The sequence below is a fragment of the Chinchilla lanigera genome, unplaced genomic scaffold (genome assembly GCF_000276665.1).
Source record: "Chinchilla lanigera isolate Chin_1 unplaced genomic scaffold, ChiLan1.0 scaffold00049, whole genome shotgun sequence".
Taxonomy (NCBI): Eukaryota; Metazoa; Chordata; class Mammalia; order Rodentia; family Chinchillidae; genus Chinchilla; species Chinchilla lanigera.
In genome coordinates, this window is record NW_004955450.1 from 12,565,010 (window position 1) to 12,583,412 (window position 18,403).

Consider the following 18,403-nt stretch of genomic DNA (forward strand, 5'->3'; position numbering starts at 1 on the left):
GGTAACAAACCCGGACAATTTCCTTAAAAATGAACAAGGAGAAGGAGAAGGAGGAGGAGGAGGAGGAGGAGGAGGAGGAGGAGGAGGAGGAGGAGGAGGAGGAGGAGGAGGAGGAGGAGGAGCAGGAGGAGGAGGAAGAGGAGAAGAAGGTGGTGAGGAAGGCAAAGGAGGAGAAGGAGAAGGAAAAGAAGAGGAAGAGGAAGAAGAAAAAGCGGAAGAAAAAACAGTCCCTAGCAGGTGTTGATTTCCTCATCCTTTCCAAATTTCTTTGAAAATTTTTCTTAGGAAAAAGTAATCTTCCTTCATTGTTATAGCAGCTTCTATAACACAAAAATTCCAGGCCTCAATAATTGTTTTGATAAAGATTTCTTTAAAACTGTAGTGACATCGCACACCCCCTCAACAAGGAAGTAGCATGATGACCAAAGATTACCCTGCATAAAACAGTAAACGTGCGAGATACACGGATGGAGGCTGGGGAAGGCCGCGTTGGTGAGCACTGGCAGAGGAAATGGGCTCCGTGCTCTTTTTAAAAGACAGTCTCCAGTGAGCCGTATTTTGTCGTAATTTTTACTACCTACACATAGACAATGAAAATTTGGTTGTAAAATTTACTTTCAAAACACTTGCTGCATATATTTGCCACACGTAAATATACACATATACATACAGACATCAAGGCCTCCACCGAGCCACCACCCTCCACATCACAGTGGGTGGGGCGCTCATAATGCTGCAGGCCACATGAGCAACACCACACAGGGGCAGTGAGTTTGGAAGTGATTTTTTAAGTAAGACGACTCTTTTTTTCTATACGTCTTAAAAATTGAACTATGGAGGGAACATTCATTGAAACTAATGAATCAACTATTTCATTCTTGCTCTGTGGAACAGGGGTCTGTCCGATTCATCCAACTGACCAAAACAGCTCCTATCTTGGAAGTTCGGTGGGGTGGAATTAACACAGTCTCACTCCTCACTTCCATAACAACTATTTTCGTGTTGCTACTGTTACTAACAGTTACTAAAATCACACCCACTATTTGAAATTTCTTTTCAAAAACAAAATGCTAATTACTATTTGATCTCAGACTCTCTTGAGAATTACCTTCCGTTCCCCCTCCTCTTGTCTGAGTTTCCATCGGGAGCACACTTACATCCTCAGGGAACATGCCTCTACCCTGGCTCGTGCATGAGTACCTCGTCCAACATAAAGTGGAGAGACTGCTTAAAATGCCCCTAACTGAATCAGTTTAAAGAACTTGGATTGCTGACATTCTCACATCACCGGACAGCACATGACCTGGGAACCATTGATAAGATGCCCTTGAATCAAAATGTCAGAATGCTGTTGGTTTCCACAGGGGGCCCAGGGACAGAGCAATGAGGAAATTCAGTCAGACCAGCAGCCTACCCCGTTTCGTAACATGTAGTAATCCAGTGTTCTGCCTGCTTCCAGCCAAATCCCTTTCCTGGGATCTTCATCCGAAAGAAACAGCCCATAGTCAGAAGCTGGAACACAAAGAGAAAGACAGAAAGGAGGCCAAGTGTTGGAGAGGCCATCGCGGCTGCCCAGCCCTGCACCAGCCCCCACAGAGAGCCTGTAGAGTCCTTCAGCAGAAAGACACTTCCTGTTGGACCCACAAGTGGCCAACAGCACATAGCAGGTGCGGAGGAGGAGAGCTGAGCTGCAGAAGCGGAATCCACAAAACTGGCTCACATTTCTGAGGCTCTGTGGGTTAGAGCTGGTCTGAAAGTTAGAATACCATAGGAACAAAGCAGTCCAAATGTACTGGCAACCGAATTTGAGTATGTTCTCTAGAGCTTGCTGTAAAAACCAGGCCAAGAAGCTGGGCATGGTGGCACATACCTGGCACTCCCAGTAACTCTAGGAGGCTGAGGCAGGAGGATGGAAAGTTTGAGCCCAACCTGGGAAAATCAGCACATCTGTAAAATGTTTCAAAATGAAAAAAAGAAAGAAACAAAGAACTGGCAAAAAACCCAAGGGGAAACCCCCAAGGTCAATCCCTAGTACCACGAAACAAAAACAAAACAACTTGGGGGAAAAAAACAACTGAGAAAGTGACCTCTAAGCACAAGGTTGTTTAGGCACAGGGGCAGGTGGGGGCTTTATACCGCAGAAGATCCAGCAGAACACATCGGCAGATCCGTAGAAGTCCTCGTAAGATGAAGCCTCTGCCTCCCAGTTTCAACAAATTAGGAAAATATGTGGAAAATTAAACTCAGTGTTCTCCATAGAAATCCCTTGTCCTACCTAGGAGCTCCAGGGGAGTGGGTGTGCGTGCGTGCGTGCGTGCGTGCGTGTGTGCGTGCGCGCACGCGCATGTGTAGGGGGGACAGAGGCACTGCACATCTGGATTTCTCTCCTTCTTACTGTCCTCATGTAGTTCAAGAAAACCAGAGACCCAGGGTGGGTCTGAGCAACTGCTGACATTTTGATTCAAGCAGTCCAAAGGTCTGTAAAGGTTTACTCACACCTTCATCAGGGCTTACAGAAAGCTGCCCCAAAGAAATTTTGTAAAAAATCTGAGAGAAAACAACAGAAAAGGAAGTGAAAAGTTAAGATAACAGCAGTAAACTAGGCAACCAAATCTTGGAAAGGTATTTTTTGGTTTTGTGGCCTTTTTTTTTTTTTTTTTTGAGATAGGGTCTCACTAGGTGGTTCAGGCTGGCCTCCAACTCTTGGCAATCCTCCTGCCTCAGCCTCTCAAGTGCTAGAATTATAGGTTGTGCCACCATGCCCAGCTGGGAAAGTGATTCTTATGCTTCAATTTTTAAGCTGAGTTTTACCAACTTTCACCCTGAAGGTTTATCCGTTTAAAAGTGATTCTGCTTTCTCTACTGTCGGTCACATAAACACCTGAATAAGGGAAAGAAATGCGTAGAGGAGACAAAGGGAAATGGAAAAATCACTGTATAGTGTATGAATGGCTTTTATCTATATGTAGATTAATAAGGGTCAGTAGTTTCATCAAATACAAAACAAAACATGTAACATTTTCCCTGTATTTTTTTAAGATCCGAGATAAAATTTATAAAGCTCCTTCTGAAGGGCTTGTAATGGAAGACTTGCCCCAGGCCCTGGTGGTGATCAGAAGGGATCGTGCGCAGGAAACAGGGCTGGGGACACACACAGTGAGCAGGTGCCCGGGGAGGGCTCCTGCACTCTACTGAGTGAATGGGGTCCAAGGCTGCGTCAAAAGTGGTTTATAAACCGCAGAGCGTGAGGAGGAAGAGCGTGGGGCAGGATGACGGCGGCTCTGTGCTGACCGATGACTTGGGGTGACGTGGACACTGTCACCACAGGCTTCACAAGGGAAGCCAGGCATGCCCAGCCTGAAAGGTACTGTCCTTGAAATGTAAGGCTGGGCGGCAGGTGCCCACTCAGAGCCTCCTCCACCAGACTCACCTTGCCCCGTCTGGGCCTCAGGGACCCGCTCCCGAATGACCCGGCAGGCGTCGTACACGGCCGTGGATGGTTCGAACTGCATGGTCTTCACCACATTGCAGTGGCGGACGCAGATCTTTAAGGACAGGGCCACCATCTTCCTAGACGATCTGAAGGGGCTCCCCTAGACTGTCTGGAAGACACAAAGAAATAACTCTGATACTCACGATTGTTGTCTCGAGGGAAGAAACTCTACCGGCTCTCAGGTCAACTGTAAGTCTCACACGGGACGCAGGGTGCGCCACCGGCACGTTTCTCTGACAACGGCTTATGTTGGGACAGCATTTTGTTTGTGAAAATATTTCTGTTTTAAAAGCTTCTTTTTACTCGTACACTTTTCAGCACCCAGTGATGACACTCGCCGTGGGGTGCTGGTGCTGGTGCAGCACACGTCTTCATTCTTTCTCCATCCCCTTCCCCTCCCGCCCCTCCCTTCAGCTCTTGGTCCCCTTCCCTTTTCCAAAAGATTTCTTTCCTATTATCTTTTGTTTCGTTTATTTATTGGTACCGGGAATCAAACTCAGGACCTTGCGCTTGCCCGGCAGGCACTGTGCCGCTGCGCTATATCCCAGCCCTCTTTAATTTATTTATATTTTGGATTTCTCACATAAGAGAAATCATGTCACATTTCAGCTTGCGTGTCTGATTTATCTCACTTAACAGTCTGCTCACAGGGCACATCCATTCTCCTATAAATGATTCAAGTGTATCCTTCTTTACTGCAGAGTAGTTCTCCACTGTGTGTAAATACTACATTTTGTTGATCCGTTATCTGAGGACGGATATATAGCCCACTTCCAAGGTTTAGCTACTATGAGTTGTGCTCCAACTAATATGGGTACACATGTATCACTGTAATATGATGACTTTAACTCTTCTGGGAGGATATCTGGAAGGTGAATGGCTGGGTAAAATGGAAATTCTTTTTTTTGAGACAGGGTCTTGCCATGCAGTTCACGCTGGCCTTGAGCTCACTTTGTAGCCCACGCTGGGCTCGAACTCACAATGATCCTCCTGCCTCAGCCTCCCGAGTGCTGGGATTACAGGCGTGTGCCACCATGCCCAGCCTTAAACCGGAATTTCTATTTTTACTTTTTTGAGGAATCTCTATACTGATTTTCCACGGTGGTCATACCCCCTTACATTCCCACCACCAGTGTAGAAGGGCTTCTTTTTCTCCACAGCGTCACCAGCATATACTATTACTTGGTTTCTTGATGACTGTCATTCTTTGTGTTTTAATTTATTTTATGAATAAAAATTTTAAAAATTAGAAATGATAAAGAATGGTTGTTATACTGCATATTGTTATCTCAAATTTAGCTGTTCAGATTATCAGATATAAGCATGCAAAACTGGTCAAAAAATTTAAGCATTAACTATCCCTTTAATAAACCAATAGAAATCAGCAGTACAATTATCTTAGCTATCCTGTGTGTGTCTGTGCGTGTGTGATTCTTTTTGGATGGAATCTCACTCGGTGTTGTTTTCATTTGTATTTCTCTAAAGGCCGCAGATGTTCAACAGTAAAAATATTTCTTATTTGAGAAATGTCAAGACACAGTCCACCACCACCAACAGCTCACTGGAAACCTACCCTGAGCTGAATTAATTTACTACAGCGCGGGAGGCGGCTGGATTGCTAACTCGGCAGAGTTCACAGGACCCGGCAAGATTCTACCCACAATATAAAGGGCTTTTTAGCCAACACACTCCCTGAGTTAAACCCTAGCGGTACGCGCGCAGATCTGTCCTATTCTGGATCACCCTATGGGTTTGCTTGTCCCCCTGGGCTGGGAAGCATCGCAGGGTTTCCTGAGCTGCCGAGTTCCAGGAGCACAGCTGGCGCTAACAGCCAGCGGGCAAGGCCAGAGACGGACACTGTGGCGGATGCGATTTTGGGACACAGACGGCACGGGATTCCTTCTCCTCCCTGGGAAGAGTACTGTTGGTGTCACTGCATGAAGGCCATCTTTCCCAGGGTGAAAACTAGGCTTTCTGAAGAGCAAATGCACTGCCCCTCCAGTCAGGCAGGCAGAGATTCCCCATCGGAAAGGACGACAGGGTCACGGCGTGGGCTGCCACACCCACCCTTCCCCTCTCCTGGCCTTCAGAGACAGGACGCACCCATTCCCACGGAACAAACTCCCGTCACGAATTCCCGGTGGGTCCCGTCATGCCTCATCTTAACACCGCACAGGAGGCGGCACTTGCAGTCCGGGGTGGACGAGGAGACCGACGTTCTCCACTCTCACATTACTCCAAAATGGCGACTGCAGAAAAGCATCACTCCTACTACATAGGAGCACGCGGTAAGAGGAAAATCCACACCCCAAGCCAGTCACTCTCACGGACCACCGCATGCGAGTCCAAGACTGAAAGGTGTCCTCTTGTTCCTGACTCCTTGCTTTTTTAGGACTCACTATTCCCAAGCACGAAACAAGACCAATAATCTACCTCACAGTATTTTTTACATGAGAATCCTGTGTGTACAGAACTGCTTCATAAATCGTAAGTTGTACACAAGGGCAAGGTATTTTTATTATCATGCCGCATGATCGCTCACATGGCCAAGCCTACACGAGGTCTGAAATCCAAGTGCACGATGGTTTCATCATTCTCACGCAGAACCCGCAGCGATGAGCTGCTTCTAGTACCGCTCAGCACAAAATGGACACTTGTTGGCATGAAGTAGCCAACTTTACCCATGGCAAAAAGACAGTAGGGTTAAATCACACAGCAAGCCAGAAATGTCAGCTGAAGTCGGGTCTGTGTTTTCAACACTTGTGAGAACTCTCACTGTACATCTACTATACGTCCTGAGCAAAGGGTGCAGCTCAGATACCATCTGGTAGAGATGTACACCCCTTTCCCACTGTGATGTGTTCTGGGCAGCATGGAATCGACACACCCTGCAGTCCAAGCTCTCAGCTAATTCCTGCTCCTCGAGGCTTTTAATGCTGCACACTTGGCCCTGAGGAGAGCTGATCAGGTTTCTCTGGCTGGTCTGGCTGCAAGTAAGCTCTGGGCCAAATCCGTGCACAAGTTCTCATGGCATTGTTACAGCCTAATTCCTGTCTCTATTTTACGACCCTAACCTGGTTTTCTATTTTCTCTTACCCTAATTTGGATATATGCTTTCATAACAGATTTTAAGTTCCTTTTCTTTTGGCGAACAGACAAAATATAAATCCATCAAATTTGTATTCTTTTCCCCTTGCATAATCTCTTCTTACTCTGACCACTTTTGCCTTTATGTGTGTGTGAAGGTCACTTGGACCAACCAACACAAAAACCCTCCTGGGACTGCCAAGACAGAAGATGAGCCAGTGGAACCAGTGGTGAAAGGCGGACATGCTCCTTCTAAAATAAACACCTTCCAGCTCCAGGGAGCTGTAAACAGCCCAGGAGGCTGCCCAGCTCTCCACAATCCACCCAGAGACAAACAAACCCCGCTCCAGCCAAGGCCTCCTCCTCTGCAAAATAAATGTCCACCATTGGTCAAGATGAGCAGCCACCCTCTGGGCCTCCGCCTGAGGGCCAGTTCCAGCCCGACCCCTGTCTGACCAGATATGCAACCCTAAGCTGGTTACTTACTATTGTTCTGGTTGATAACACTGTGTCAACTTGAGGAGTCTAGAAGCTTCACTAAGTAACTCAGCAGTTCTACATCCCGGGGTGAAAAGGACACGCCCTTACCCTCTGGGATGTTGTTCATTGTGTCCCCTTGAGAAGTTTGAAAGTTCAGCTTGAAACTAGAAAGTGACTCAGCAGGGGTTCAGGGTCCTTACTTTGTGAACACCCTCAGCTTGTGGAAGAGGAGGGCACAGAGATAGTGTGGGCCTGGGCGGATGGCCTATCTACAATATAAGGAGGAAAAAAAGGCTTGCTTCCCTCCTTTTTTGCTCTTGCTGTCTTGTGCCGCCTTGAACTGCTGCCCCTCTGCCATGCCACCCTGCGTTGGAGCCCCCTGATTATAGACTGAGACCTCCACAGACTGTGAGCTAACTAAACCTTTCCTTCCTTAATTTTGGGCACTGGGTATTTTGTCTCATCAATGAGAGAAAAGTAACTAAGACACCTACCATCTACCTCAGGTTCCTTCTCAAAAAAAAGAGAGAGAATAGACAAGTAAATGAATTAAATATGTCAAAGGCAGATAGACAGCACTAAGCAAGGGCTTGTCATTAGTCAGAGGGATTGGGGAAACACTGGAAGCAACACATTCTATCCAGCCAGTGGGCTGAAAATCCCTTCTACTGTTTATTTTGCATTTACTGTGGCTACACACTGTAGGAGGAATTAGGGAGCAAAGACAGAGAACATGCCTGTCCACATGGAGCGCATCTTCTAGTAGGTGCACTCCACTAGCCCGATTTGCTACACAGCTTTAGTGTCCATCCTTTTGCAACATGTACAAGCTGAGTGTGAACTATGAGGCTGAGTGTGTCGGGGAGCATCCAAGCCTCAGCACCTAAGTCACTGTCTTAGAGATTAGCAGGAGACCATCAATGCAAGAGCTCAGGAGAAAAAACTGCCACCACAACGGGCTCTTGCCCTGCAGCCTAGCACAGAACTCTGCCGGGGGGCAGCCTACAGCAGGCACCGTGCAGCTTCTGAATGCTCCCTTGTGAAGCTGAGGTTCTGTGCCCACCTGGCAAGACCAGGGGCTTTGAGTCTTCGGGACAGGGAGCTGGATACCGTCTCTGTCCTCCCTCCACTGTGACCTCCCGGAGTCCCTGCTCCCAATTATGGATGGCTCACACTCTCCCTCTTTGTGTCCCAGGCTTGCGCTGTAGGTGACAAGCAGCCCTATCCGCTAACTGCACATATCCCATCTCCAACTGTCAGTGGATCAGGTGAGCCTTCAGAGAACGATCCCTCATCTGTGTTTACGTCTCAAGCTCCAGTGAGCAGGTTGGCTCTCTCGGAACAGTACCCAGGAAGGAGCTTTCCCTTCCCTCCCCGCAACTGCTCCTGTGGAAGACAGGCAGCCCCCTGACAGGTCAGAGCCCACCATGCACTGCCCATAAAGCTGCCCAGAACTGCCAAACAGCTGAGGTGTTTCCCTGCACGGCTGCCAGGGCCCAGCGCCCTGGGGCTCACCGGAGACATCCAGTCTCCACGCTGAGCGGCTCAAGCACGCAGGGCTCCCTGTCACCGCTGGGGAGGGAAGTGGAGTTGAGCCTTCCCAGGGAGCCAGGTGTCTTTTATTCAAGGCGAGGCCCTAAGAGCAGGCAGCTAGGGTCGCATTTGGTCTCTTCCACCCAGCTTTCTTACAAAGCCGTATTTTCTGAGTTGCCAGGCCCTCCTTCATAATCTTGATCCCCACGGCACCCTTCTTATCTCTTCCTACGTGGTGAGGACCCAGGGCAGGGCCTGAATGGAGACGGTCTCTTTCCAAGCATCACAACTTGTGAAGGTGCTGCCTAATTGTAACTCCCCGCCTCCAAAAAAAACCCAGTCATGAATGTGGTTGATGCGATTTTTTCATGTAGCTGCCATCTCCTTAGGAGAGGACCAGGATGGCCACACTCCCCTCTGTAGCCGGAGTGGGAACACCAGAACACGCAAGAGAACGTCACACAACACACAACACACCTCATTAGCTCTCTCACAAAGCGGCTGAGACTGCTGTTTACTTCAGAGTACTTCATCTAGAAGTAACCACCATTAACAGGTCAAGCGGTGAAGGAACACAGCAGAAATGATCCACACCCAGGTGTGACCTCGGAGGCAGACCAGCGAGGTCAATACAAACTCAGCCCAGTGGCTGGCTCTAGGTGACCCACAGGGCCACCACTGTGTATTCTTGCCTGTTCCCAGTATATCAACAATAAAAGCTTCTCAACCTGGTATCAGGAACACATTTCCCCTTAGAGTTTCCTTTCCCCTCCAGGTCTCAGAGAGCAAGGGCTGCACCACAGCTGTCACCTTTGATTCTTAAGGCCCCAGCCAAGTGCCCAGTACTTAGTAGATGCTCAATAAATATTCACAGAATTAACATGTACTCCACGGAAAACTGAACCCATTATTTCAAGTAATTAGGAATCACCCATACTAATATCAAGACTAAAGGGTGAGCAGAGGGCCAACATCCCCCAGACCAAACTATGCCCTACTGGTCAACTGTTCCAGAAGCACAACCTCATGGTTTACGTGCTAAAGTTCTCTACTGTGCCAGATGAGAAATCCACAAAGAAACAAGTTCAGGTGAGTCAGGAATCACAGACAGCTCCCTGCGGGTAAGAGCCATGGCTACCGCCCATGGTGAAGTGCTTGCCTTGGAGAAGCGCTCAAGCCCTGTTTATTTAATGTGGACTGGTACGTCAACACCCCTACCTCTACTAAGAGACCCACAGAGAAGGCCAAAACCGTGGAATACAGTACAATAAGAGAAGACTTTGCTATTGCTTTCCATTTTCAGATGAAGAAACTATAACCTTGAGGTTAAAAGATTGTCATAAGGTCACACTGGGAGAAAAATCACAGGACTTTCTCGGGCTGCTGAAGCAAATAGAGAGGCGGGTGCACGTGGCGGGCTTACGGCCCTCCAAGAAGCCCTCCCGTTTAGCCTGTTGTTGCCAGGCAACTCTTGGCACTGGCACCTGAAATTCCATCATTAAATATATCACCGGTCATAAAGTTTTGTTCCCAGTTAAACTCTGCTATAAACATGCATATGTGCATTTACATCCCTCTACCCTAGAATGGTAAGTCCCACAACCCTTCTGCAAATTAGCTGAGAGCTGCCCTTTAGCAAATAAAGATAAAGCCTCAGGATGAGGAAATTCTGCAGAGGAGAGGGGATTGCGCTGTAAAGAATCCAGAACACAGGGATAGCTGAGAAGTGCAGTGAGGGAGGACACGGGCCAAGACCGGTGGGAAGGGGGCACATGGTTATGTTTTTCTAGATCCAGGATTTTTGCCCAGACTTGATTTTGAAAGCAGAGGCAGTCAGGTTCAAAATGCTCAGCCCAAGCATCAAGGGCCCCAGCAAGCGCCCCATCGAGCACCCCACCCCATCGGTACACTTTGTATCTCTCACTCGTATGTCAGAACCTTCCACGCGGCTGACATGAAAGCACATCCCATTCCAGCACAACTGCCTGACTATTTTAGCCTGTGTGTCTGAAATGTCCTGCCCTCCTCCCCAGCTTGTCTCGACCACTCAGCCTTCCTGCCTAGCATCCGGTGTCACTTCTATTGACTGGTCTTTCGCATAGCCATGGCCAGCAAAGCCTGCTTTCGTCCCCTGGGCCTCAGGGCATCCAGCTGTAGCTCCAATTCGGGCAGTGCCCTCCTGGGCTCAGTCACCATGGAAACAATGGGAGATGCTACCTCCTGATAGCCTTTGCCATTCAAGCATTTCACGGCACTTTCTTGTATGTGTATATGGTCATGGGTTAGGCTAACAGGCAAGACAGTAGGAGACATTTATTTTGTTTGGAGGCAGCTCTCTTCGTAAGTAAAAACAGAGGCTCTGGGAAGATAAATATATCCCTAGCCTATGTGTGAAAGACACTGTTGTTTTCTGTTGGACCACGAACAAGGTACGTCAGTTCTCCGGCAATCCCCCTACTTACCCCTGGTAGCCACACCAGGTGAATAAACCATCCATACCCCGAGTCCTTCGTGAGTCTGTCAGTCTGTATGCTGTCTTCTCCTTTGTAACAGGCCAAAACAGACAGTGACTGAATTGAACTCGGGGTTTCAATTCTTTTGTATTTTAATTCATTCACTCAATGATTTTAAATAGGCTATTTATAAAAAGATATGATAGAAAAATAAAAGGCCACATCCAAGAAAAAATAGAAGAAAATTAAAAGTGAAGGTCAAGACCAGAAGAACTGTGCATTATTTACCGTTCATTTGGGAACCTGGGAATAACTCTTTCGATTATTTGGTTTTTCTGACCCTTGGTGACAAGCCTATAAAATCTCAGGACAGGGGATGCTCTAGGCTGCTGGTAAGGCTGATAAACATCGGCTCTGTCTTTAAGGCGCACACCGCTGCTGATGGCTGCAGATGTATTAGTTTTTAAACTCATAAAAAAAACCCAGGGTTTTGATCTACAGTAAGATTCTTCATCAAGTGACCTTCCTCTGCGTGTGCGTAAGTCGATGCCCACGTGGTGTGGTCCCCGCTGACGGTCTGCCTGGGAACATGTATTGCGATGGTGGGATCACCCTGCAAATCCACACCAGCACGCGTGGTCTCCCTTAGGAAAGTGAAGAAATTTCCATTCCCTTTCACTGAAAGCACTGGGCTGCATACCCGCCACACACACCACTCAGAAAGGCAACAGTGCCTGGTTTCTGCAAAGAGGAACTTCGAAGCAAAAAAGCAAAGAAAATTAAAAACGTATTCTCGCCACTTATCTATGCTAGTCCACTAGCCACAAATCAGAGGGGGATCTCTGTTAGAGGCCCGACCTAAAAATCTGGCATATACTTGGAGAGCTGAAGCAAATCAAGGAACATGACTCAGTGTCTCCCTTGTAGATTTGAAGTCCATAAGCATCTCATCACACGGCCAGCCCGGCACTCACAGACGGGATTAGATTTTCCAAAGGAGCCTCCTTTTCAGTGGCGTCGCACACTCCAAGATCACCTCATTTGATTCCTAAATATGGGAATGTTTTATTCTAATTACATATCGACAGCAGGATCCTTTATCTCAGACTTGGAAGTCATTAAGTATACATCTCTACACAATGTGCAAATCCTTGCATTCTCTGAGTGTAAGAAGCAATAGACGCATTGCTTTTAAAAACTTGTAAGTAATAGCAGCTAACATGGAAGAGAAATGTGTCTCACACTGATTCTAAGCCCCTTTTATAGACCAAGAACACTGACATAAGGACATAGCATCACCATAGTCTAAGGTTGAGACCTCACCCACGCAGGGGAATGAAAACACAGTCGATGTGACTTCACAGAGGGCCTGTGTTATGGCTTCTACCTAGATGTCCCCCCAAAGCCTCATGCGCTAATAGGTGGAGCTTTTCAGAGCTTGCTGGGTCTAGGGTGTGATACTGGGATTAAGGGTGTGCGGTACTAAATTACTGCCATTGGAATTAGCATATGTGTGGGTGTGGCTGATGGGCATACAGCCTGGATGGGATGAAAGGGAAAGGCAGGATGCTGGCTGGCTGCTGGTTGCTGCTTTCCTGCCTGCCTTGCTGTGGACCACGTCTCCTCTGCCATGTTCCTGGGCCATGTGCGCCCTGCCTGGGAGCCAGCTGACTATGGCCTGAAACCTCCACAAACTGTGAGCCAAAATAAAGCTTTCCTCCCCTAACTTTGGGTGTTGGGCATTTTGCCCCAGCAAAAAGAAAAATAACTGAGACACCCGTGATAATGTGAACTCTTTGAATAGCAGGAAACAGGCCAGAATGAATATAGCACTTGTGTTAAGTGCAGCAAAATGGGAGAAATATTTATTATTGATAATGTTTTTATTAATAATTGAACTTGCACGTGTTCCATTATTGTGTCAGACACTGAACTAACCCATTTTACCTAATGATTCTGTGAGAGGGAAATGTAGGCTTAACAGAGGTTATATCTCCTAAGTGACAGGCTAAGCCCGGAGGGAAGGAAGGCTTAGACCCCTGTCTGTCCAAATACAGACTTCCATGTCTGGCCCCACCCCACCCTCAGGTAAGCACTATCAACATTCTGCCACATCTCTTACTGTGCTTTGCATATTTTTTGTGTAATTAAGATGACATACTCTCTACAATTCTGTACCCTCAGTTTTCCCCATTCCAATGCCACAGTAATCATTTCCTATAGTATTACAAACTCTGTAGTGCTTTAAAACAGAAATATAATAATGCAATGTAAGGTTCCATAATTTACTTAGGTGTATGTTTGTTTTTGTGAATAGTGGCGATTTACAAGTTTCTACTATCACAAATGAAGCTATGGTAAGGACTTTTCTACTTGAAACTCTTCTGTAATTTATGTCAGCTTTTCCTAAGCTAAATATCTTCTCTTAAAAAGAAAGCATCAGTACTTTTACAAAACAACCCAGAAGATATCTAGACAATAAGAAATAAATGCACAGGTACCAGTAGTTTGATTTGTATGTTAGTTAAATGAATATGTGTTAACAACTGGGAAATCCAATTATCAATTCAATCTACCCCCCAGAACAATCCTGCCAACCAGGATGCGTGCATTATAAGAGAGATCAAAAGTCAGAATTGACAAAGGAATGAATAGGAGAAAAAATTAAAAAAAAAAAAAAACATCTGGTATGAGCAATAAAACAGATTTACAGAAGAGAGGCAGAAGAAAGATAAATGCTTACCATAAATTTTGAAATATATTACACATACTGGAAACGACAGAAGAAAAAATTGAACTAGACTTTAACAAAAAATAGTGTGGCCATGCCTGGTGGACATACTTGCTTTACTTTCTGCAGACCCAAGTTTCTAGGACTTCCCACCAGATCCAGCTAGAATCACAAAAAAGAACTTAACTACACTGAAGTATTCAGATGATGTATTGTTTGTCTTAATCAAATGAAGCCAAACCAAAAGCCTTGCCAATTTCATCTGTGAGTTATGGATAAGATTTATATTTCCAAACAATAAAAACAAATCATATCTAAGGCTGTGCACATAAATTTTACATCAAAAAGCACAAGAAAGAAAAAAACATGTCCCTGTGGGGAAGGACATGAAATGATAAAATTCATGACAACAGAGTTGCCGGGCATGGTAGCGCACTCTTAAAACCCAGCACCCAGGAGGCTGAGGCAGGTGGACTGCAGTGAGTTCTAGGCTAGCCTGAACTACAAAGACAGCCTTATCTCAAAAAAACAGAACAAAAGAAGTTGAGAATCATGGAGCATTTTAAGAAATTATTTTGCGACACCATCACATTCATTGTCTCTACAAAACTGGACTTATTCTTACAAGATAATTCCAAAAACAAACATAAGACAAGATAACGGTGGAACGATGACAGAGGAAATGCAAAGCCCGTTCGAGAGAGGAAGAGGCAAAAGATGAGGCGCCCTAAGGAATAGCAGGACTTAGGAACTCAGCTCTCCAAGGGCATCGTTAACAGGAAGTGGGATGCAACCTTCTGTCACCTTTCAGTACTGGCCTGCAAAGCTGGCATTCATCCTGTCCCACAACAGAATCTTGCGAGCTGAATGTGTCACCTCCAAAACTCCTAGGGAAGTCCTAGGCCCAGTAGCTTAGTTTGTGATCTTATTTGGAGATGGGCTCTATAGAGAGGTAATCAAGTTAAATACACTCATCAGGGCTGGCCAGAGTTTGGATCCTGAATGTATCCGGAAGCCCATGTGTTAAAGGCCTGGGGCTATTAAGAGCTGGTGGAACCTTTAAAAAAGGTGGGGCTTAGTGGAAGGAAGTCCAGTCATTAGGGGCCATACTCTTGTAGGGGGCATTGGGACCCTGGCCCCTTCCTGCCTCTGCTTCCTGGCGGCTATGAGGTAAGCTGCCTCCTCTGCCCTGTCCATTCCCCATGATCTACTGTGCTGCCACAGGCCCAAAGCAACATGGCCAAGCAACCATGAACTGAGACTTCTGAAACCATAAGCCAAAATAAACCTTTATGGCTAATTATCTCAGGTATCTTATCACAGCAATGGAAAGCTGACTGACATAGGCTTGGCCCTAATCTAAAGTGACTGCTGTTCTTATACACAGAACAAATCGGATCTGGAACCAAGAAAGACCATGTACAGACCCAGGGAAAAGATGGCTAATATAGGCCTATAGGAAAGGCCTGGGGTGAATCCTTCCCTAATATCTCTCGGAAGGAACACATCTTGCCAACACCAGGACTTTAGCTGTCCAGAATTGTGAGGAGATAAATTTCTGTCATTGAGAGATACAGTCTGCAGTACTTTGCCATTAAACCTCTAATGAACTGATAACAATAAGCCAGGTTAAATATTTAGTCAGCCTAAATATGGCCCAATTAGAATTTTAATTAGTATAATTTTACTAAATGTAGGTCATTTGACATGAAGTGACCAACAGTATTGTCAAATGTAAGTGGTAATCTGTGAGGAAATTATAAACAGGTAAATACAGTCATAGAAACAGTCACTGGTATAGGTAAAGGCATACGTTTGCATATTTGCTGTGTCTGAGGTCACAAAGCTAATGAAGTGACAGGGGTGGGACCCTAACCTGGGCACATCTGCCTGTAGGGTCCATGCCTTGCTACAAAACTACCATTGTGCTCACCCAACAAAACTGCTTTGCGACACGGGAAATGTCTGTGACAGTAGGATGAACAAAGCCATGTAGGTTGAGTCTGTCCTATGGCCGCCTGTGAACACCCTACCTTAGCATTTCACTGGACTGGCGGGACCAGTTTTGTATTTAATTTATTTTGGCTTTTGCTGGAGTACACACTTTTTTTTTTGAGGAATTAAAATAAATAAACTCAACTACAATAGAAGCCTACTTTTAATACTCAAGTCCAGACAAAACTGAACAGCTTTCTTGCTTGTGAGATCACCCCCTCATGTGTATGGGTTAGGAAGCCCCTCTATCAACTCTCCCCCCACATTCAGCACAACTACTCAAATTGCAGACCTAAATACCTAAGGCCCAAGTGTCTCACAGATTCCGATTCCAGAGCTATGATGGCACCAATAACTGACCATGATCGGTTAGTTACTTAGCAATCACTTAACAACATACAAGATTCTACACTGAGAATTTCCGTGGGAATTGACAGGATGGAATAAGGCTGCACCCAAGAGGCCTCACCCCTCAGAGCCCACATATAGCCTATACGGAGTCCCCACAGAGATGCCGAGCCGTGCTCTTCAAAGAGCAACACAGGGTGCCAAGCCTGAATTAGACCTCCAACTGCTCTGATCGCGGAAGTCCTTCCACCGTCCACGTCATTCAAGAATGAAGTCGTGGCTCCAACGGTCTAACTGGTGGGATCTTTCAGACTCCTGAAGGGTCCAAGAAGAATCTAGAACATTCTGGACCTTCCAGCCATGACCCACGTGGGCGACATCCATGGCTTCCAGTACAGGCAAGCAAGAGCTGTTCAACATCGACAACATCCCACACAGCTGGCACAAGCCCCCAGCATCACCCCCTGTTAATGACTGGTTGATAACAAGTGCTAAATAAAAGCAGCTGCTGTCACTGTCTAGAAAGCTGTGATGGTAAATTTGTATGCAAGACGGAGGGCAGAGCTCAGCTAACTTCTAATGAGCACTCACGGAGACTGTGTGGCCACCTTCAGTGTGGGCCAGTGGCTGTGCCACGGATATCCCCACGTGGGCTCCTGCATCCCCACGACTCCCAATCAACCTGGTGTTGACAGGTGTTGCCACCATATACAGAGAGGCCATTTAAAGATATGTCACTATAAAGCTACCAAGCTTATACAAAGATGGAGGGGTGATGGTCAGTGGTATAGATGGCAGCAAGTAATTCCCTGGGCAAGAGCCCTGCTACAGTTTGAATGCCTGTGTCCCTCCCAAATTCGTGTTGAAACTTAATGCCCAGTGCAATGGGAGTAAGAGGTAGGACCTTCGGACTCGACTACATCCTGAGCACAAAAGCCTGCCAGGTTCTTACACACAGAAAGCGTGCTCAAGGAGCACCGAGCGGGGCTGGGGATTTAGCTCAGCGGCACAGCGCTTGCCTGGCAAGCATGAGGTCATGAGTTCAGGAAAAAAAAAAAAAAAAAAAAAAAAACTAAAAAAAAGGAGCGCCGAGCGAGGAAGCAGCACTTTGCTTCTCTACTGCGTCCCTCCATCCTACCTTGCCTGAGAACTGTGATAGGAGCAGCTCCCAGGTTCCCTGCCCAGGCCTCTGCTGTCCCCAAGAAAAAGGCAAGCAGCCTCCACTACAGTGGGCTCTGAGAGGTTCTCGGAGTCTCTACCAAAGTCGGACAAGAGGTACCAACCCTGCCAGACAGGGAGGGAGCCAGGACCGGGAGAGAGGGGGCAAAAAGCAAAGGAGACCGGGATGCACGAAGGAAAGGAAGCCGCAGGATTCGCAGGAGGGTGCGAGGCTGCCCAGTCTGCTTTGGCTTCCAGCCCATACACAGTCATATTCCCCACCTGCTAGCAACTCTGGTGGGAAAAGGTAAGGATTCCTCTACCCGGGTAGGGGAACACTTATCAGAATGGGACGTTCCTTTTTCCATGTTTTCTTCTTTTCTGTTTATCTTTTGAAAGACATCGAGAAAACTTACTGGGGGAGAAACAGCGAGTTACCACAACTCTCAACAGACAGAGCCACCAGAGTGATGGACGTCTCACTGAACCAGGCTGAATGTCACAAAGAAAAAGGCATCCCAGGGAAATATAAATATTTATAGACATCGTGACTCCATCACCCCCACAACGTTAAGCGGAGCTCTTTCTCCACTGTCTTTACTGACTGACTTCCATGGTACATCACAGGCAGAAAGCAGAAAGGTATGGGTGGCACTCAAGCCACAAGGTCATGCATCAAATAAATGCAGACCAAAAAAATTCATTAAATCTCTCTGTGATATATCCCCAGAGAGCGGTAAGAGAAACAAGAAATCAATGTCAAGGCAAATTCGAGTCCCCAAGTACAGGGACTGCTGCTGCTGCTGCTGCAGCAGGCCTCCTCCGCAAGGGCTTTCCTGCTCCCAGGGTGGGGCTCCCCCTTCCCTCCTGAGTCATGCATCTTTGGGCAAAGTCCTACCATCCATCTGGGGGCTCATGGGAAGAGGGGAAGTGCAGCAGGGCAGACTATGAGACAGAAGTCCCAAGGGGCCCAGTCCTCACTCCTGGGTAGTAGTTACAGCAGGGGAAGCCGTTCACCTCAAGGGAGCTAGTATGGGGAAATCTCAGGGTCCCCAAGGCATGGCCTCAATGACCCCACCACTAGGTTCCACCTCTTAAAGGTTCTATCACCTCCTGATAGTGTCA

General features: G+C 46.9%; 1 protein-coding gene across 1 annotated transcript in view; it reads right to left on the reverse strand.

Annotated features, from left to right (window-relative positions):
• Tln2 (talin 2) overlaps positions 1-18,403 on the reverse strand; it is a gene marked incomplete in the record, with an annotated part of 349,184 nt that overhangs the window by 173,961 nt on the left and 156,820 nt on the right. The window contains 2 exon segments of the mRNA XM_005393813.2: positions 1,415-1,512; positions 3,431-3,602. Of these exon segments, the coding sequence (XP_005393870.1) occupies positions 1,415-1,512; positions 3,431-3,566 (234 nt within the window).